This window comes from Halichoeres trimaculatus, unplaced genomic scaffold, assembly GCF_033239565.1.
Source record: "Halichoeres trimaculatus isolate MK-OKI-2021-1 unplaced genomic scaffold, fHalTri1.1 fHalTri1_scaffold_6, whole genome shotgun sequence".
In the NCBI taxonomy this organism is placed as follows: domain Eukaryota; kingdom Metazoa; phylum Chordata; class Actinopteri; order Labriformes; family Labridae; genus Halichoeres; species Halichoeres trimaculatus.
Genome location: NW_027437184.1, coordinates 7,332,340 through 7,355,368, shown reverse-complemented (window position 1 = coordinate 7,355,368; position 23,029 = coordinate 7,332,340). Strand labels below are relative to the sequence as shown.

The 23,029-nt window shown below is 38.7% G+C and overlaps 1 protein-coding gene across 1 annotated transcript; it reads left to right on the top strand.

Annotated features, from left to right (window-relative positions):
- The first annotated feature begins 286 nt into the window (after positions 1 to 286).
- On the top strand, positions 287 to 11,092 carry sar1b (secretion associated, Ras related GTPase 1B). The gene is made up of 7 exons (XM_074672870.1): positions 287 to 500; positions 3,418 to 3,493; positions 5,815 to 5,934; positions 6,217 to 6,282; positions 6,485 to 6,588; positions 8,084 to 8,215; positions 9,361 to 11,092. Exons 2-7 carry the CDS (start codon positions 3,436 to 3,438, stop codon positions 9,475 to 9,477), a joined length of 597 nt encoding a protein of 198 aa, XP_074528971.1. The 5' UTR covers positions 287 to 500; positions 3,418 to 3,435; the 3' UTR covers positions 9,478 to 11,092.
- The last annotated feature ends 11,937 nt before the right edge of the window (positions 11,093 to 23,029 follow it).

Sequence of the window (23,029 nt, the reverse complement as noted above, 5' to 3'; positions counted from 1 at the left end):
AAGGATTACTGAAATAAATCATGATGAAATAAGAAGCACAACGAAATATAATAATTACAATAAAATGAATAGTTTACAAATCATTATATAAATGGGAGTGCATTTTTAAAGGTACAAACTAAAGACATTCTCGTCCAAAGATTGCACCAGAGCTCATCACATGATACCAATTTATTACATGTTTTTAGAGGAGACTGCATGCTTCCCTTTCTTAAGTTTTACTGTGACTGGAAACTGTCGAATAAGAAAGACAGCAGGCCCTAGCTTTAAATCTGTTCACCAGCCGGACAGATGACAGAGAAACATAAACAGGAAGCGGTAGGGCAGAGTTTTGGGGAGTTGTTGGACAGCCATTGCAGTGTCGTGGCTCAGTAACAAAACACGAAAAGGGAGAGGAAGACCTGGCTTTTCGCAGGCTCTCTTTTTTTCGACCAGGGGACCAATTTACATGACCATTAGAGTACACACATTCGGCCAATCAATCTACACCTAAACAACGGGTGAGTGTTTTGTTACATTTTACTATTAATGACCAGAAAAGAGTCTTGTGCGAATACTCGGCATCTCGGCTAGCAAATGATCCCGGCTCCTGACGATGCTACGTTAGCATTGCTAACACCAAGTTGGCTAACTTATGAAAGAGACTCGATCTGGATGTTATTTTAAGCAGGTGTTGTGTCGAATTTCTGAATTTACACCCTTAAACAGATTTTCTGTACTTTCCCAACCTCCAACTTTCATTCTGATGAAGAAAATGTGAAGCTAACTGTTGAGTAGCTGACTTAGCTTCTAGCTCCTTGATGCAACGTCGCCCGTCAGAGGAGATGACACGTAGCTAGTCGCTTTCCTACTAGCCAGCCTTGTCAAAGCTTTATACAAACGCTTTTAGTTGACAGTGATTTGTGTAATTGTGCTCTACTGAGTGTCATTCCATTTCCTGGAGTCTTGTATTATTTATTAACGTCGTCGATAATGGCAAAGACCAATCATCTATCGTATCTATTAGCCGTGAAGGTAGAGGGTAGCTAACTTCGCTGCTACGTTGACAGCGGCTGTGAATATGAGACGTAATTGACAGACGAGGCAAACAGTATTCACAGCCTGTATCCCGCCTATATTTATAGATGTCTTTAACTCTCTGAATTTATTGGAATAAGTAAAAAACACCAACAAAAACACCAACAATAACTGTTAAACAAACTTCGTTGACGGTGATATTCATGCTCAAACTATTGAGATTACTGTCGTTGATTTGAGTGTTTGTACGGAGGCCCAAAATGGACATGTTGTTATGTACGTTATTTTCTATTTTTCCAATGATGACAAGATAGTTTCAGTTTTTCTGTCAAGGTGTTGACTTGTGTACCTCGTTGTCATGAGATAACAGAGGTAGTTTTCCCATAATAAAGTTAATGGCTCAGTTTTCATAAATTTTCTGTAAAATAGCTGCTCTGACCTTTATTATGTTATCTCATCTTGAGTTATAAAAAGCTCGTTTGATCATGACAAGAATTTCTAAATAGCGAAGTTAAAATTTTTTAATGCTTTTGCTACTTGGTATCACAAATGATGGTCCTGTAACAATTAGAGATCTCTGAAAACAACTGAAATAGTGCTTTGCCATGGAATAAGTGTGTAAACAAAATGTAAGGATGCATGTTTGCATCAGGCGACTGCTGTCATATGGTTCAAAAAGAAAACTTTCAAAATGTTACTTTGCAACATGGGTATGAACAATCTTAGTTTTTGAAGTACGGTTCTTCTGGAGAAAGCATCAACTTAGAATAACAGAATACTCAAAGGGAATGTAAAAGGTAACAGGTGTCTCATTCAGCTTCTCTTTAAGAGTATTTCTAGACAAACTTCTCCTTGCTGTCTTCAAATTTTAACATAACAACAAACAGTTTTTATCACACACACACACACACACACTCACACTCACACAAACACACAAACACATATAACAAATGCTGTCAGTCACTGTCAAACTGTTTCACACTCACAGACGCATCACGCCACATGTGGGGGAATCAATTTATAACACCCGCCCATGATTTCATAGCAGCACGCCTAGGCAGGCGAGTGAGCGTATGTGACTGGAGTGTAGCAACAGCTGACGTGTAGTTCAGCTGTATTTGCGTGGTCTTGAACTTTATACTCACCATATACTTTAGCCTCAGTGTCGTTTGCATGTTACGTAACAAAGGCTAGAGGTCAGTGCAGGCTTACCTTCCTCTGGTTTCGCTGTCACTCTCACTGAGAGAAGTCCTAAAAATGACAACAATTTGGAAAACAGAACAGTGTGTCTAATTTGACAAAAACATCTTTTATGATTAGGACAACTTTAAGCTGGGCCTTTGGTAAGAGTAAGAGGAAGTTTTCTTATCCTTCTTTTTGCTGATTTTTATATCCCTGTCTGAAGCCGAAAGTGCTGATCACATGTCTCCTAATAGAGGGGGGAAAGGAGCTTGTGTGAAGTAGAATAACAAGTGAACCAAGCTAGCAACAAGCTGTGGCATGTGTTCTGTCACAGAGCTGTTTGGTGTCACACAGTAACAGCAGGGCTTTTCCCAGATTGATTTTGTTTTGATTGAAATGCAGTCTGCCCAGTTTAGTCCAAAGGGTTAAAACTCGCCTCCATTTCCAAGGCCTCTGTGGATTGGTTGTTGAGGAGCTGTCAGCTGGTATGTGATCAGATCTCTTGAGTCTCCTGTCATGATGTCCAAAGACTCCTACTAGAACAAGCTTATCATTGGCTGTAGAGTGCAAGTCATCATTCTTATCATCTGGAAGATTGACCAAGACAGATTAAGGCAATCTGTGAATTCTTAAAGCTTAATGCTGTTACTTTCACAGTGTTTGTTGTCATACTGGTTGTTTTCTATTGATTCCACTGTCCCTCAGTCCCTCCTTTGTGAGATATGAAATAATTAAGTCTTTAAACTCTCAAAACTGTACATGATTTATTTAATGTGGATAAACAGGAGAACAGAATCTCCAGGTGTAGATGATGTTAGCAGAGCTGCGGTGCTCCTTGTGCACTGGTTTTGCATTGATCCGGTTAGGAGGTTTTAAATGTCAAAACGGCACATCACATGATGAGTTACAGCTTATTCAGCTATCATCCTGTGATGTTAAGGATGTGAATGAAAATATAAACAACCTGTAGTTTAAATAATCATGTATATAGAAGTGTTATTTCAGCAGATATTTGGTATACTTTCACTTTGGGTTTCAGTTTATGCTGGGGATTTTAGGTAATGTCTGTGTGCAGCTGTTACAGTCCCTACAAAGTGCACATTCTTCTTGCTTAATATTGTATTTTTTTTTATAAACATTTTGACACAGCTCCTTTCCTAAAGTCACTTTGCATTTAATGTTCTCACCTCTATGTTTTTTTTTTAATTTCTTTTTCAGGACCCAACAGCTCCGGATATGTCATACTTATTGGATTGGGTTTTCAGCAGTTTCAATAGCGTGCTACAGTTTTTAGGTAAGTAATAATGATGGGTCTTAAAGGGATAGTTCAGTTTTCTTGAAGTGGGGTTGTATGAGTTCTATGTGACCACTAAGGACATTAGATACAGTAGAGAGGTGTCTCCTCTCCCTCAGTAAGACACAAACTGTAATCGTTGGTGACGAGGAAATAGGCGCTAACAGGGACAGACGGTACCAAATTCAAAGGCTATTTTCTCTGCCTACAAGAACTAAAATCAAAAAGTAATACCACAGTTTAAGTGTACGCTACATAGAATAATTTTTAAGTGCATTAAGTCTTTGGAAATATAAACATTTATGTCTGTAACCGGCGCCCGAAGCATAGCTCGTTTACATTCCCTACAGCTGAAAGGAGGAGGGGGGACGGAGCGCACTCGCGCTGCGCGGAAGGATACATGACCAGTTAGTTGGGTCCAGATAAATGTTTATATTTCCGAAGCCTTAATGCACTTAAAAATTATTTTATGTATCGTACTCTTAAACTGTGGTATTACTTTTTGATTTTAGTTCTTGTAGGCAGAGAAAATAGCCTTTGAATCTGGTACGGTCTTTCCCTGTTAGCCCCTATTTCCTCGTCACCATCGATTACAGTCTGTGTCTTACTGAGGGAGAGGAGACAACTTTCTACTGTATCTAATGTCCTTAGTGGTCACATAGAGCTCATACAACCACACTTCAAAAAAACTGAAATATCCCTTTAAGTGTGTTTCAATATTGCCTTTTTATTTCACTACAATAAAACTGAATGCTTGAATGTCATAGGTTCATCTTATAAATCAAAAAAGTTGGCGCCGTTGTTAACTCTATTTTCTACATTTTTTGTACATTGATTTTCATAATTTTTTGCAACTTCATCACAAGTCCTGTTCTCAGTGAAGTCTACAGAGTCTAACAAAGCAGGTCACTAAAGTAGGTTTTGTTCCGGTCGGCCCTGTCGTTGTTGCAGAAGCTGAAAGGAAGAAGGGTTTCTGTGCAGGTGGTGTTCTGAGTTGTGCTCTGCTGACTCAGATCTGAAACACAAATATTCTCTTGGTTCATATCAGGAGGCAACTGGAGTAATGCTTATTCACACTTCAGGACTCCAAGCAAATATTAGTTGCGTCCTCTGTTTAACCCCTTGTTAGTTAACTCTAGTTCATAATCATGTCACCACAAGGCTGTTTATCTCAATTTCCTCATCTGGTCTGATTGAAAATGAATGAAACCATCCTTCTGAAATACTTTTCTGTGACCCATAATGATCCTGTATTGCGGCCATGTTTCTGTGAGGTGTTTTGGCTAAAAGCATGCACTTAGTGGCCTGGGTTATGTAAGCTTGTGCTCACTGGTGATCAAATGAGTGATTGACTTGAAGATTATGTCTCTTCCCTTCCCTATTTTTAGAGCTTTGTGAGTATTCCACCTTAACTAGAGATGATTTGACTGTTGACGGATGATTGTCCAATGTTGTGTGAACCCAAACACCGCGAAAAGTGCCTCTCACAGTAACATAACATGATTTCACACCCAAGCATTTTGTATCCAGCTGGTGGAAAATCTTGTTAGGTGTACCAGCTGCTCCTCTCCCAGAGGTGTGCTGTACTAGTTTCTGTGTCAGAGATCCTCCTGTGAAGCAGTCAGTCCTGTTCTCCCTGTCAGACAGGTAGCATTGAGCTGTTGTGAGTAATGGTGAAGTCAGTCAGAGCTGACTCAGAAAAAAAATCTTACAGGCACTGGGTATCACTGTGCTGACTCAGAGACTGGTAAACACAAAGCCATGTAACCTTGTCACCAGCTTTGAGGAGCAGGAGCTTTATTTGCACCTTGTTTCCTCTTTTGTGTCAGCTAGTCGGTCCACAGATCCAAAACAGCTGCAGATAAGAATAAAATCTTGTCAGGCTGCTTCTGAAGCAGAGATCTGACTGTGTTTGTTATTAAGAAGGCACTTTTTTCCAGTTTTACAAGAGTCTGATTTAATTTGAGTTGTTGCTGTTTTCACCTTCCACACAGGAAGTTCGGCTCAGAAAAAAACACATTGATTTCAGTTACAATGTGTTCACTCTGAATCAGTTAAAGTCTCTTAATGTGTGATTTACATCTCCACCCCTCAGCCTGAACAAGTCTGAGCTTGGCAACTCTTTTGTCAAGTGTCAGCTTTCTACTTCATTTTTATTTCAGCCCTTAACTACTATCTGACTGATCACCAAGTTCAGATGTTGTGTTTCTTAACTGTACAATTTGTGACACCAGGTTTGTGTTACATGAATCAGGGCATCTAATGAGGCTGATTTCTTGTGTCCATGCTTGTGTCCTAAAATAATCCTGGCCTTGTTTCAGGACTGTACAAGAAATGCGGCAAGTTAGTATTTCTTGGCCTGGACAATGCTGGCAAAACGACGCTACTGCACATGCTCAAAGATGACAGATTGGGACAGCATGTGCCAACTTTACATCCAAGTGAGTTGTTGCCACTCTCCCACACACATTCAGTTAAGTGCTAAAAGCTTTGCATGCAAAAACATATCAACCAGATTGTTCACAGACATTTTTATTTGCAACTTTGAAACTTCTCTTGAATTGGAATGAGCTGTGAGCATACTTAAAGTGAGTCAAATATTGTGTTTAATTTGGTTAATACATGGTTTATTATTTTGCTAATCACACTCATGCTGCACATTTAATGTATATACACAAAATTTCTTGACTGTCTGACCTTTAAATTTTGTTATTGTCCTTCAGCTTCGGAAGAGCTGACGATCGCTGGCATGACTTTTACCACCTTTGACCTTGGAGGCCACGCACAAGGTGTGTTGTTTTTTTAAGCTTTTTGTGCTAACCACAGGATGACAAAGCTCCGATATCACCTTTTCATTAGTGTTTGATTTGGAAATATAAGTTTCTTAAAACTAAAAGTTCCTCCAGAGGCCACATACATATGTGTTCCAGAAGTAGAAAGACAGGGGCGTAAAACTGAAAGGTTTGTTTTTGTGTTTGTCTGTTCCCTCAGCCCGCAGAGTGTGGAAAAACTACCTCCCTGCCATTAATGGCATTGTCTTTCTTGTGGACTGTGCAGACCATATCAGGTTGGCTGAATCAAAAGCAGAACTTGATGTAAGTACCTGCTACCTGTCATGTCACTGAAACACCGTATGAGCCATGAGCTTATTTCTTGTACACTGATCTCTGAGTGAAATAATATCATGACCACACTCTAGTATACCCCTAAGAAATAATAGAAAGGCAAAGAGCAACAGAAACGCTGTAAATATGATCCATCTCAGCAGACCAATCACAGGGCTTGTGATCCACGTTATTACAATAGTGGAGGTGCACGTCAGGCTTTGCACCAAAAGACTTCTGTGTTAGAAAAGGGCGACATGGACGTGGACCACATATAAACCAGGCTTTACACTGAATGGATGTGTCCAATAAAAAAAGAAAAGGGAAAAGTTTTTACCACACTTTCTGGTGGTAACTTTTGAGTCGCTAAAACAATTTCTGTGAAACAGCCAATTTTAAAAGTGGATGGTGGGGATGCACCGATATGAAAATTTTGGCTGATACTATATTTGATATTAATATTGCTGTTATGGCTGATAACCAACATTTACCGATATCAAGATTGGTTACAAAAATATCTGAGATGATGTGTCGAGGTAGTTCAGAGAGAAAGAGCGACGCGATCATGAGAAAAGATGACCATGGAGAAGATCAAAGGATGGAGCGCCCAAGATGAACGTGATCAAAAAAGTATGTTTTGTCTGTTTTTTGGATCAAAAACGGGAAGAGAGACATAAAAGAAAAGGGTACACTCTTTTTAGGCTTTTTGGTGTTAACATAGTCATAGAAAACAATATTATTTGGGTCTTGAAAGATCGTTCAAGATGCTCCGAAAATGGCTAGCAGCTAAGGAGTAAATATCGTCCCACTTATACACATCAGCCGATACCGATATTAATACCGATATATTGTGCATCCCTAGTGGATGGTATTTATCTTTTAAGGAAATAGAGAAACTTTTTATTTACCAATTAATCAGGTCACTTAATACTTTGTTGCTTGGTGATACTTTTGCACTTTTACGAGGTAGGGATGGGTCATGTTTTTCAAGCTTGAATCTCCAGACAGCTGTTTGCTTACAGCATTAAATAATAGAGGTAGAAGAGGGGTAGTTGGAGGAGAATGTGAACCACATAAAAAAAAAAAAAAAAGTATTCATTCTGCAGGAAAACATTTGTGACAGTTATTGGAAAATCAGGTGTAGCGCTGTCAGATTGCAAAAATTTTGCATGGCTATGAAATGTAAAAAAATCAGCAACACGCTACTGTGCCACAGAAAAAATATGCACAAAGGTTGAGAGGGACACTACATTACAGCACTTTATACTACCAGTGGGAAGTTTAATAATAAAAATAATAGTAAGGAATTTCAGTCAAATAGATTTCCGATGGCGTTAATGGTCACTGTTGTAATGTTGTGTATGCAACCGCTGTCAGAGGGCTCGACCCAGCAACAATAGACCTTAAAGATCCAGACTTTAATTAAGGTATAATCCTCAAGAACACACTGAAAGCCACATTGTAGTAATTGCTTTTTCTCTCCTAGGCATTAATGACAGATGAAACCATTGGAAATGTGCCTATCCTGATCCTGGGCAACAAGATCGACAGAAACGAAGCCATCAGCGAGGAGAAATTGAGGGAAATATTTGGATTGTACGGACAGACGACAGGAAAAGTGAGTCGACACTTCACCTCTATCATTCTCCCTTTTTGTTCATCCATCCGACCCTTACAGCAACTATAGAAAAAAGGAATGAGGGATAAGAAAGATTTCACTTTCAAATGTTGATAAACCATGCATGACAATTGATCTTGAGCAGCAGGTCACTCCCACAGTCGTCTGTCTGAAAACTTTGGTCGAAGTCGGCTCTAGAAGCTGCGGTCATTATTTCACAAATGTGGTCCATTTGTAAGCTTTAGCTTTAAAATGTGTTGACATTAAGTTTGAGTATGCCGGGCGAAATAACTTCCTGTAAGTCCTCACTTTTTATGGTTTGGTAAGCTAAAAGAACAACTTAACGCTTCGTTTCACGTGTTTAAATATTCAAAGTTGCACTTTTGCTCAGGTCTCTTTCTTTTCTCTGAACTCAACATCCTATTTTGTCTTCCCAAGTATATGATAATGATGTATGGTTAAAGCTTACGGATGTTCTTTGGATTTTTGGGTGTGTTTCAAAAATGGATTCTTCAGATAAGAAACTTTGTCCAAGCCACAGATTTACTGATGATTTTTTTCATGGGAACAACTTATCGTGACCTTGCAGAGCAGACAGACCTGCCTGATTCAGTTTCTGAAATCCTGCAGATCCATCTTGCCAGGCTCCATTGACCAACGAAATCACTCGGCCAAATTCTGACTGGCCCAATCAGGGAAGAGAGGCGGGAGCTGTGGGAGCAGACGTGTCGTCAGCAGACTTTCATACTCGTCAGCGTTCCTTTGATTTTTAAGATAGATTTATAAAAACGGAAGCTGTCGTCTAACGCCTTTTTCACAACTGTTTCTCGTGATTCAGTAGTTGTTCGTCTATTGTTTCTTAGAAGCATCGGCTCACATAAGCTATGTCATACCGTGGCTTGATGTGGATTGGTCTGTGGTGAGTGTGTTGATCAGAACAGTCGTCCAATCACCAGCTGTGGATTTTTTTTAAAGTCCCGCCTCTGAAAACAAATCGGAAGAGCTGCTACTCAGATGGACTAGTGAAATATTTCCGTGGCAGATATATGAAACTGTTCGTCTGGCGTGTCAGGTTAAACTTAACGTCCTCAAGGGAGAAAAATGAGCTGAACCCAGAGTGACCCAGTTTCTCGTTTTTCTCGTAGGGCAACATTGCCATGAAGGAGCTGAACACGAGACCACTGGAGGTGTTCATGTGCAGTGTGTTGAAGAGGCAGGGCTACGGCGATGGTTTCCGCTGGCTCTCCCAATACATCGATTAAAGCAGCCAAGCCCCGCAATCCACCAACACCACCACCACCACCTTCATCGAGGGGGGCGCTAAACCCGACCAGTCAAGACGCCCATCGATGCCACCAGTACCATCTTACTCAGCCCCATGTTTGGTTAACAAGTCTGCCTCCACCTTCAGAGAAACCAGTACAACTTGATCCCAATAGACTTTTATTGGTCGAACATTTGGTTCTGCACTTACAGAAATCATACCTGTATGAGCACACACACACACGCACACTCATGTTCATCTCCGTCTTTTTCTAAAAAAAAAAGTAACATAGCATTGGTTCCACCGCAGAGGGTGTTAAAAATTCAAAAGGATGAATCTTTTCTATATTGTGTACGTCATTCGCTGCCCTCGCCCCCTCCCATCCTGCCATCAGTTGAGTGTGATGATAGATGCATTATAACTGTAAATCTGTATATGATTCCATTGGTATACCAACAATCCTGATGCCTCTGTCCCCTCTTAAACTCATTTTGAGCAGCGAGAGAGAGCAACATAGTTGTATACATTGCAGTACACTTTTTTAACAGTAAAGACATTCATTCAGCATTGTATTTAATCAACATGTTTTGGTTTGTCCTGTTTTCTTTTTCTTTCTTTTTTTTTTTTTTACATTTCAATGAATAAGTTGTGTGGCCACGTATACAGCCTTCACTATAGACGCATGGCTGTTCCACTGATTTATTAAAAAAACGGACCAGTGCATTTAACTTAGTGTATCAGAAATTTGATTAAATTTTTATTAGGGTTACATGGAAGTTGAAATACTTTGTTCCAGACTTTTCTATCTCATGGGCACAGTTGTATTGATGAATGGATCCAAGTAATCTGTGGGCTCCCCTTTAAAAGCAAAGCGCAGGGTGGTAGTACAGCAGATGTGATGCGATTTTTAAGGCTATACAACCCGGGAAATGTGCAGATGACACATGGGTCAGCTGATGTGAAGAAAACTATTTAAATGAATGAAACTTTGGGGTAAATAGCTCGATAATAACATGCAGTAAGAGATGAAGGGAGGAGTGAACAGATGGTTGTAACATCTAGTTAATCATCATTATTAGAGGTCCATCCTACAGGTTTTTCCAGCACAGACCTTTTCGCAGGGTGAATCTAGTGACCAAGCTTTGATAACAGAGGACATAGTCCCGTAGTGGGAACAGATAGATAGGCCCAAAACGCCTCTAAGAAAGGGACCATATATATATGAAATGTACATGAACATCGTACATGGATTTTGTATTAACAAGTGGTATCCTTTGATCTATGTGCATTACCAGAAACTATTATGCATGCCTTGTTCTTTTGATTTTTGATGACTGATACTCCAGAGAGAACAACAGAAGGGGGAAAGATGCCAAAATTTACAATAAGAGCTGATTGTCATGTTTATTTTTTTTTTCTTTTTTAACAGAAACAACGGAATTGCGCTTAATACACGTTTTTCTGTCCCTGTCCCTCTGTGTCTATTTCATTCCCTCATGACTATGTGATGAGCTGTTCCAACAAGGGTGGGACTTGCTGTTGTTTGCATCATAAAAATGTAATAAATGTTTTCAATGAATAACAGGCTTTAAAACTGACCCACAATGCATCTTTCTTTATAGTTATTCAGTTCAGGCAGTTCAAGAAATATCCATTAAAGTAGAAATACCTCAGTCACAGGCGCAGCCATTGTAGCAGTTGTGCAGCCAGAGTGCGCAGCAGAGACGATGAGGGATTCTGGGAGAATCTGAGTGGAGCTGGTTGACAAAAATAATATACATTTTTTTCTTTCAAGAGTCTAATCACTTTCTGACTTTGCCTTCCGACATATTTTACAATCCCTGAAAAAAATACACGAGAACAGCAGCTGTCAATCATCGTTAAACATGATGTAAAGCCTTGTTTTTAACCTCGTATAACTAATGAGAACTAAACTTTTCCAAAAAAAAGTGGACTTGAATACAAGACAGCCAAATGATATCTTCAAACCACCACAACAATTGGACGTGAGAAACATTTCTACGAGGAGTATTAATTTTTTAAAGTTTGACCACAGCCCATCTGGAATGACTGGAAGCCTGATTTTTTAACCTATACTGCAGCCAGCCACCAGGGGGAGCAGTTTTTGTGGAGACCTCACTTTCAGCTGAGCAAGCGGACATCCATTTTTTTACGGTCTATGGTCTAAATGTCTAACATCAGCTGTGGCGGTGGTCAGATTGGTACGAGAGTAGAAATAGACCGATATAGATTTTTTGGGGCTGATACCGATACTGATTATTAGCAGGCAAGGAGGCCAATAATCAATATTTGAAGCCAATATTCATTTGCCGTCAAAGTGAAAATATTGGCGTCAAAAATAGAAAAACAAACTCCAACACTGAACTTCAATCAAATGCAAATAGCTAAAGTTTTCTACCGTAAATAAAGTTTTCAAAAATGTCTTTGTAACTGCAATAAAAATGGTCAGAGTTGAGTTTGTGCTGCCTTTAACAGGCATGTAATGCACTTAAAAAAAAATTCTGTTTGGTTTTACATGACTGATTTTAAATGACCATCTAGGGCTTCCATAGTGTAGATGGAGAAACTCTGCAGAGAAGCATCAGAGCTAAAACAACACAGTTTTGAATGGGTTTCATATCAGCCGTCGGTTTTAAAAAAATGACGATGTTGATATGCCCCAAAATGACAAATATAAAATGTTAATAGATAAACAGCCCGGCTGATAATCAGTCTATCCCTATACGAGAGCGCAGGGGTTCCAACATCCTTCTCTGAATAAAAGATGGAGAAGTTGAGAAATGCAAAGATGAAAGAATAAAAACAGATTTAAAAATTCAGGATAATATCAACATGACGGTGATCCTCAAATATATGCACCTTTTTTGTGAAGGTGTCATAAGAAACAAACATTTTTGAAGAAGAATTCCAGTAATGCATCCTAGTTTTAGTTAAAAAAGTATCTCAACTCATTGGCTGCCAATGACACCTGTAGACCCCGATTCCATAACAACCATTAACTGTGTCTACAGAAGTAGATTAGGTTTTTCTGCAGAGGGAGGCGGGGTCTAGGTGGAGCTTGTTTATCAAAGTCATGCTGGTAAACTACTGTGGGTGAGAGCGGTGTGCTCTTTGGATGAGGGCTCAGCATGGATATAAGGAGAAGATGTGAGATGACAGAGGCATAGCGAGACGCTGCAAGTCAGAAAAGTTCAGGCAGCTCACGCTTCAGCTAAGGATGTGTCGCAGTAGTTCAGAGAGTAAAAGTGGCGCGATGATGAGAAAAGACGATAGAGATCATGGAGAGGATCAAAGGATGGAGCGCCTGAGTTGAACATGATCAAAAAAAGTATGTTTTGTCAGTTTTTTGGATCAAAAACAGGAAGAGAGACATAAAAGAAGAAAGTCCAGCAATCAAAGATACTGTACAGCAAAATGTAGGAAGAATCACACCTGTGGACGGAAGTATATGTTGGAGTTCATGTTTTATTAACAACAGATGTAGTAATATCATTCATTTCACTTGATCTGATTGTAAAGTTAAATTATACACTACACAATGTCTTTGTGATTACAGGTAAACTTCATATTCCTTTCCTTTCATTATAATACAGCTTTAATGCAATAGATGCACTGCAAAAACTGAAATGGTATCAAGTGTTTTTGTCTTATTTTCAGTAGAAAATGTCTTTTGAGACTTAATATGAGCCACATTCACCTGACCAGTCCAGAAAAATGTCTTGTTTCAAGTTGTTTAAAGACAAAAATGAGGTCTGAAATGCTTGTAACGGGCAAAAAAAAATCTGCCATTGAAACAAGAGAAAAGTTACTTGTATTAAGACATTTTTCAAGTTTCGAGAAATTTTTTTGTTTCATTGGAAGATTTTTTTAAATTAATTTTTGTCTTTAAACAACTTGGAACAAGACAATTCTCTACTGAAAATAAGACAAAAATGGTTGATAAGATTTCAGTTTTTTTGCAGTGTGCATAGCCAGGCCACAGGGTGGTGCACAAGGTCATGTTACCGAAGAAAGGCAATACTTTGATGCATCATTTCTTTAATACCTTTAATTCAGTTGATCACGTCTGCCGCTTAAGCATCACATGTATAAAAAAAAGGCATCACATGCATTTTCTAGATCAGTTTTAAGAAGCTGTAATCTGAAGCTTCCCCTCCTCTGCAAAAGCTCTGCAGTTGAATATTTTATGTACCTGTTTGTCTTTGGGAATTTTTTGATTGTGGTAATATTGGGTGACAATTAAGGGAAAACTTTGCTGGTGGAGTATCTTGTCATGGATCTAAACTGGAGGATGAATTGATTTTTTTATAACAGTGACATAAAAAGGGATGTATTAGTACAAGAACACTCAAGAAGACTCTAACTAAACTGTGGAAGTGGGGACTGGTGTTGGCGCTGTTAATGTGACCAAGAACAAAATGGTTGACGTGGTATAGATGATTGAAAAGAAAATAACATATACTGGACACTGATTGTCAAAATGAGGTGTCCTTGAAGTCCTCCTTCCATGTTCTGCATGTGCATGTCTGTAAAAGATATTGGCAGTCAGTTCCTCGCTCTGTTAAATTGTCATTGGTGCCTTTCTCTTTTACTGTTATTCAATAAAGTTATTTTTAACAGCAGCCAGCTGGATGTTTATCCAGCCTTGAGCTGGGCTGTGACAGAAGACAGGAGCGAGAGAAATCAAGAAACCAAAGAATAAGACTCAAAAGTCGTGAGGGAATGAACACTGATGTAACGACAATCACTTTTAGTGTTAAAAACCTTTTCAAAATAAAATCAAAACTCAGATAACTTGGATGGAGGAATCAAGTATGAAGCAAAGCACTGCACATCATCTCTTTTTCTTTTTTCTAGACACTATTTTCACTTGTTGCATAAGTAAAAACAGAGAAAAAAAACAAAACTCATTAATGCTAGTCGTGAAGTTACAGCAAAGTTTTTTTCTGCATGGGCCTTATAAATGTTAAAGTCAGGACTCTGCAGTCTTTCAGCAAATAAGTCATGTTATATATCAGTAAGTTTTTTAAAAAAAAATAAGTAAGTAAGTATAGGCATGTTTTAAGACATTTCAAAATTAATGACATTTGAAGTAGTGCTTTCAAATCAAGTTGGCAGTTTGGCTATTTATTTGAATTTATTTCTAATGAGCTCAAGGCACTACAGGTAACAGAGCAGAATCATAACTGACAAAAAATAAATACATAGATAAAAACATAGAAAAAAAAAGAATAAACAAAATAATACATCACCCAAAATACCAACAGTTACAAAGTATTATTAAAGTAGTAAAAAAAATAAACTAATTTAAACAAACAAAAAATTCTACATTCATGTAAGATAAATATAGGTAGTAGAAAGTGATCCCTCCATTGTTTAACATAAGCACAAACAATATTAGTACCTTACAATGCAGAATAAATATGTGCGCTTTTTTGATTAATGATTTTATTTATTGTATTTATTTTATCTTATTTTATTTTTATTTTTTTTATGAATATATCCCCACACTCCAGAAGATTTTTTCCCTTTTTGCTACTTTTTCCATGATTTTTAGCTATGATTTTTTCCTAAAGATATTGCTTTTACTCTATATTTTTAAAGAAACTTAAGTTCAAACTCATTCTTGACTAAGATTAGAAATAAATATTTTACCTAAAAGATCAATGGTATTTATACTCTCATGACATTTCCCTCCACTAACTTAAAAGTACATGGAATTTGACTTGGTGTATTGGTGTAATTAGGAAATAACATGAAACTAGCAACATATTGTAAAGAATAATAAAGAAATAAAAAAATATTATATATAATTCAAAGTTTTTTTAAAAAAAGTTAAGATGTAAAATATAAAAATACAAGGAGATTAAGGGCATAAAAAATGAAAAACACAAAAAGCACACATTGCCTTTACCTTTGATCATAAAAGCCAGAAGTGTGATCTCGGTTTGGTAACAGATCTCAAAGAATTAGCCTATGGTGTGTTTTGCTTGTAAAAAGCAGTAAACTATCATTTTATTATCTGTCTTGCTTGGTTTGCAGTTTTAAACGAAATATTCAAAGAATGGATAGTTTTGGACACACTTCTAGTTTCACCCCTGAACTGTATGAAAGTCCTGAAAGTCTGAATCAAAGGGAGGCATCAGGAGAACCTTTTGCTTTACATATATCAGAGTAATCGGGATCAAATTAGTTTAACAGAACTTGTGTCATATATATTCTCATTGGCTACTTAAACTAGACATTTAAGTGCTTATGGATTGTACTTTCTAAATGCTTTCTCTATACCATGAACAGGGCCTTTAAACTGCGTTCACTGGTTGAAATCCCCTCTGTCTTGTTGAATACTGAAGCTGAGTTCTTTTGGTTTGTAAAAAAGTGTTTATAATATGTGACCTGCTCATCTCCTCAGTGCACTGGTTTGCTCCCAGATACTTTCAGACCTTCAGACTGTCAGTTTTCTTGAGTTGCCTCGCTCAGATTTGGAGTTATTTGTCTCCTTTGTGTGATGAATGCTCCATTTAATTTGTCCTTGTCTTCTGTTTTTCTGTGCTCCATTTTTTCCTTTTGCATATTTTCTGTCTGCATCCGTCTGTTTTGGTGCGTCTCTTTCACCTTCCCCAATACAAAGGGGTAAGTATCACACTGCAAAAACATTGAATGCTATTTATAGTCACAGGCAGGGAGTAAAGGTACACAGGCCATGGAGTGTGTCCTTCACTGCTGCTGTGGACAATGCTGCCTGCCAGACCCACAAGCACAGAAACACACACTCAAACACTCAAACACATGTGCCCAGAACAACAAAGAAACATGTTGAAAGACAGTTATCTACTTCTATAGATTTTTATTTTTAGAATTGCTGTATTTGATTTAATACGAGGAAAGATAAAACTGAACTCTTTATTCTTTTAAAGGATCCTGGATCACCAAACTGTGTAGCCCTTTTCAAAAGTGTTACTTGGTAATTATGTGTCATGGGGTGTTAAAACAGTGAGCTGGAGACAGTCCTGAAGCAGGTGTACTATTTTTTCGTTCCAATGCTCACTGGGGAGGTAAAGAAACTTTTCTAAACTGTGAAATATCTTAAAAATCTCAGAAACTCTTTCAGAGACTTAAAATGTGAAATATTAACGCTAAAGTTGTGTTCCACTAAAAAGTGTTAGTTCTAAGTTGCACTTAAGTTTTACAGCAAACACTTCAGTTGATGGTTGTGTAGTTGAGGTGTGTTTTTGCTGAAGTAATTTCACATCACGCCACTAGAGGGCAGTACAGGAGGGCAGTTGACTGTCAATGGCTCCATCTTTGAAGTTCTTCTGCAAAAAGTTTGCTGTGATAGATTTTAGAGGATGTGTAAATTTCCAAGTAATGATACGAAAATGAGCAAAAAAAAAAAAGTTTTTGTCTCCATCATTTGTTTTACCAAATCTAGAAGGAGAATAAAGGTTTTTTATCTGAAATCTTATCAAATGTTTTTGTCTCATTATAAGTAAGAATTGTCTTATTATACTCGATATGAGCCAGATCAAAGTGACCAGTCCAGAAGAATGTCTTGTTTTAAGTTATTTGAAGACAAAAATTGGGTCTGAATTGGTTGTAAACAGGAAAAAAAAAAAACTGCCAATGGTACAAGAAAAGTTTGCTCAAAATTTGCTCGAAACTAGAATAATGTCTTTTTCTCTTGTTCCATTGGTAGATTATTTTTTAACTTGTTACAAGCAACTCAGACCTCATTTTTCTCTTTAGATAACTTGAAATAAGACATTTTTCTTGACTGGTCAGGTGAATGTGGCTCATATTAAGTCTAAAAAGACATTTTTTACTAAAAATAAGACAAAGACACGTTTCAGTTTTTTGCAGGGTAAAGTTGAGGAAGTCTGGGACACAAATGTCTCAAATGGGGTCAAGCAAAAATTATTAATCCCTTTCAAAGATATGGGTTTGAAAACACTGAAAATTGTGCTTTGGATTTCCAAAAAATGAAACAACATGACTGAAATTTTGACCCAAGCTGAAACAGAATGTTTTTTTTTTCATCCAGATATGCATATTGACCCAAAGTGCTTCCTGCAACCCATCCCACCTACCTGCATACCACAGGAGTATTTCACATTAACAATGATGTGAAGTTCTGGACTGGTCAGGTGAATGTAGCTCATATTAAGTCTAAAAAGACATTTTCTACTGCAAATAAGACAAAATCACTTTATAAGATTTCAGCTTTCAGTGCAGTAGATAGCTTACTTCAAAAGACTTGACTTTGAAGTTTTGGCGAAGGTCTTGTAAATGTCAGTAAAAAGCATTAACCCAAGACAAAGGGCAATTTTCAGAGTGAAAGGTCAGAAACTGATTGATTCATAAGAGAATACTTCTAGAAAGTTTTGCTTGTGCTGTATAAGTTTGACCAAATGTTTTCCTTATCCTGACTTTAAAGTTAGTTCCTGGTTTATAGTTTTGTGCTCTGTTCACTGCTGAGTATGATTAAGAGTTGTACGCTTACGTTTATATACCCAGGCCGAATTTATGGCTTCTTGGCCATATTTCAGAGACAATGAATGATAACTCACAAACTTTTCTTTCACTAATGGCCAGTGGTTGGGTAAAGCCATTCATTGTCAAACAACCATGTTAGTTCTTTTTAAATCATAATGACGACAGAAACCACCTAAATGACTCTGATCAAAAGTTTTTATTTTGGCCAGGTAATATGCTCATGGGTTGACACAAACGGCTACTAAAAACAACCAACCTTACCTGTGATCTTTTTTATTTTAATCAGTGTATTAAAGGTAGTCAGGTATTCACACTGCTTTCTCTCTTTGAACGTGGTCAGATTGTTGTGCTGCATAAACAAGGACAGTAAGACAGCCAATTCTGAATTGCTCCATCCAGCAAAAAAAGCAAAGTGATAGACCCAAAAAAATGTCACTAGCGCTTAGTCAGAGGATCTGATTGACTGTCTGTCAAGTAACAATACGATCCTAGACCCAAATTAAGATGGTTACTGCAGCCCAATAACCACCAGACAACATGTGAGATGAGGTTTAAGAATAACACACGTCTTTGAAAGCCTTGTCGCTTCCCTCAATGCCACGAAATGTCCTGTTTGGACTTTTCCAGAGAGCAGCAAACATGGGACACTGAAAGGTGAAAGTTTGATTCTCTGAATAGGAAAAATTGAACCTTGGGGGCTCCGATGGTTTCCAATGTTACTGACATGCCAATGAGATCTAACTGGAGATGTTTTCTAGGTGGCACAGTGGAGGGGGCACCATCATGATCTGGGGGCTTTTTCCCTCAATGGAACAATGGAGCGTCAGGTTGGTCAGGAGCGTCAAACGGTGGATGGATATGTGGAGATGCTGCCTCCTTCATGACTGAGGGCCCTGGCCTGAGTGGTAATGACTGAGTTTTTCAACAGGACAACACTGCAGCTCACAGTAACTGCCTGACAAAAGACTTCTTCCAGAGGAATAAGCTCACTCTTTGGGACCATCCTGCCTGTTCCCCTGATCTAAATCACATTGAGAACATTTTGGGGATGGATGGAGAGGGAGGTTTAAAGGTCCCATATTCTGCTCCTTTTCTGCAGTTTAATATGGATCATTGATGTCTTCATGAAATGGTTGTAACATGTTTTGGTCCAAAAAGCCAATAAATCAAGCACAGCAGCATTGTTTCCAGGCTCTCATAGCCCCTCTGTTCAGAACACTCTGATTTAGTGGGCGTGGCCTTCATATGTAAATGAGCCACCGCTGATACCGCCCCGCTCTTCCACGTCACTGAGAGCGGCGCCACGAGCTCCGAGTGCACAATGTTTAGAAGACAGCAAATGGTTTACTGTAACATTACAGGCTAAAACAACAGGCGAACCACAGCTAAAGTTAGCATCCTGAAGCTAACACAGAGACAGGGGGGACACTGAGGAAAAGCTCTTACATCTGCTCCACAGCACATAGCATTTAAAATACTCACATTTCCAGGGTCCCAGGTTTGTTGGCGGCTGGTTGGTAATGGGCCTGGATTCAGAACCAGTCTATTGGCTAGCCCTCTGTTGGACTGTCCAAAGTTGGAAAAGCAGTTGACTGTGAAGTGACTAGCACACACATGCACAGTTTTACTGAGTGTAGCTGGCACATTTCTTTGATAAATGAACTCTAACCACTTAGTCTGTCTTCTTCTGAGATGGGAAGCTTGTGCATGGAACTATGTGGCTGTTTACAGCCAAAAACGGAGCAGTGATGGCTCTTCAACTTTGGGATTCTCCTCCTCGCTGCTGGAGAAATTACAGATTGCTCCTGATTGGTCAAAAAAGGGAATCGCTGTGACGTCGGCAAATCCCCCAAATCCCAACAGCTCGTTTTAGGTCAGGATTTTACATTCACAAGCACTACTAAGTACAGGTTTTGTCATTAAATATCACATTTTGTGGGCTGGGAGGAAAGCAAAAGACCCACAAATTTCACTAAAAGACTTAATAAAGGGATTTTTGCACAATATGGGACCTTTAAAGAAACAGACATCAGTTCCAGACAGTGGATGATCCTCCATGAAGCCATCTTCACCACTTGGAGCAACATTCCCACAGCCTCCTGGAAATACTTGCTTCAAGCATGCCGAAACTAAGTTTTGATCACCAAGCATGGTGGAGCTTTATTTCTATTTCAGGAGTTTTCAGAGCTTTTTGAGCTGTGGTCTTAAAATTTTGATCAGCTGATCAAGAGCCAAAATCACAAAATCTAAATTTTTCAGATTTTCAACTGGTCTTAAAATTTTGATCAGGGGTGTTTTTAGATGCCAACACTCTAAACCTAAATGGAAGTCTTCATCTGTGTAATTTTTCTTTCATATCCCTCCTTTCTGAATCTGCAAAGTATTTATAAAGGTCACATACGGGAAGCGCTTCGTCACTTACAGCAGAGTGCTCTGGACCCGGACCAAGAGCAACAAAAACAAACTATCTTTCATGTCCACAGGGTTTGGTGTCTTTCTTTCTTCTCTCTGAGCCAAACCCTCTGCTGAGCCCATTGTTTGTTGCTGTAAGAGGAACTAGATGACTTATAATCCATCAGGAACTCTGTAAGCCCCAGTGGCCTCTTGACATTTCAGCTTTGCTGTTGTACTGGATGGTTTCAACACCTCGCACGTTGAAAAAAAAAAACCTGGTGTGGAATGGATGTGTTTGTGTAGCTGATAAGGATCTCCTGGGAGCAGGGAGTGAAAAAGAGAGTTCAAGTGCATGTGTCAGGACTATGATGATCTACTGCTGTGTGAATATGTTGTCACTGAGTGTATGAGCAGGACAGTCGATCAGATTAAAACAGATACGATTGTTCATCCTCCCTCCCCCCCTGAGCAGAGCCGCCCACCTCCTTCCTCCAACTGTTCCTGGACGTCCTGAAACGAATGTGGATTTCACGCTTTCACAGTGCTGGATGTCATCTGCCAACAGTTTATCCTAACAGTTTTCTGCTCTCTATTGATTTTTCAACAATGTGTCGGATTAACTTGTTTCAGCTGTTCAATGGATGCCTCGACATTTTGCATTTTTGTCCGTCATTTTTTCTTTGCCTGACACTTGTCACATTGAATTGAAAACTGATCTGCTTTGTGTTTTTTGGACTTGTGAGCTTATCAGTAGTCCTCATTAACCATGTGTGTTTGCAACTGAAGTAATGATCCAGCTGATGACGCATGATACTCTAAGGAGACAGTCAGCTGTGATGGTTATATAACAACGACAATAGACAAGCTTTACTCAATTCCCTTAAAGGATGCACCGGTGATGCCTGAATTATCTATAACATGATGTGACAACATTTCTTACAAAGAAAAATGATCTCACTGTGACTCTAAAAGCCTTCAATGAGGAAAGCGTCAGTGGGAAGTGATGAGTTATTTTACAGTAAATCCAAGCATCCATCATCTCCTGAGGCGCTCTAACCCACTAACAGTTTCAGCTGCTGATTCTGGTGGATTTCTTTCCTGTTTCTGCCGTTTCAGTCAGTCAGGCTTAAATCTTTGCTCTGTGGGTGTAATGGATCAGTTGACAGACTGTGTAAAAAGCTGCTCTTCAGTAAAGTGACGGCGTCTCCAAACTGTTTGTATTTGTACTAATTACACGAGTGAAGACAATCCCATGAACTGTAAAGGCTTTGTCAGTTTTACCACCCTTTTTTCCTGAATTCTGTCTGATTGAAAAACCAAAGATCCCAGGTATCGCTTTATATTGAGGTCCTGTAATAAGCATTAATAAGACCTTTGTAAGTACTTATAAGATGCTTATTCACATTATTATTTGTTTATAAGAGTATATAACTGCTTAATAAGTGTTTAATAGGGTCATTGTAAGGGTTAGGCATGAGGCCCTACAGGTTAGGTTTAGGGGAAGGGCTGGAGTAGGGCTCATGACAGACAAAAGCAGAAGACAAAAAACAAAGAGGGTTAGGGTTAGGTTCCATATACCGTATAGATTAAATTGTCTTGTATTAACCATTACAATGACCTTATCAAACACTTATTAAGCAGTTATATAGTCTTATAAACAAATAATAATGTGAATAAGCATCTTATGAGTACTTACAAGGGTCTTATTAATGCTTATTACAGGACCTTAATATAAAGCGTTACCAGATCCCATTTGATGGTAATTTTTTAGCCGTCTACAACATGTCTGTAAAGAATCTGCAGCACTTCAGTTTCTTATTTCCGTATCACTGCAGTGATCTGAGTGGGTGGGGATCAGTGTTAAATCAGCAGCTTTCTTAGATTTAGTCTTAGTCTTTTGATGAAAATACCTGTTAGCCACATTTAGGTTATTTTCCCCTCGATAATTGTTTTTAATGTTGGCTATGGCTGCCTTTTGCAGCAGCTCTCTCTTCTTTAACCGTTTCTTGTTATTTTTTGTCTCTTTTTCTTAATCCTTGAATTTGGAGTGGATCATTTTGTGTCTTCAGTGAATTTTTACTACTTTTCTCCTGTGTTTGTCTGGAGATCCTACATGTATCCATGGCTGCATTGTTTACATGTGAAATCAGCTGTTAACAGACTGTAGCATGTCAATGCTAACTGGTGCAGGGCCTGATGTTTCCCCACAAGGTAAAGGGAAGGAGGTGAGGACGACGTGCTGGTTCTCAGGTTTGAGCTAAGAAGGGACAACATGGACCTGTCCTTCCATCCATCGTTATTGGGAACATAAGATCTATGTCCAATAAGACGGACAAGCTAGCCATGCAAACCCAGCAACAGAGGTGAATACCAGAAGGCAGAGTAGCATCGTGCTATTCACAGACAAAGCTAACAGAGCTAACATCAGAGACCAACGCCACATTGGAAGAGCTTCACCTGCTGTGAGCAGACAGGATCCAGGAGACAGAGACTGAACAGACTGCTGAAGAAGCTCAGTCCTGGACCCTGTGGAGGTGGAGACTGGCTGAACTGGACAATGATGGACAAGCTGTCATCATCTATTTTCTTATGGAACGTTTTGCACTTTCTATACATTTTCTTACTTTTGTTTTCTTGATTGC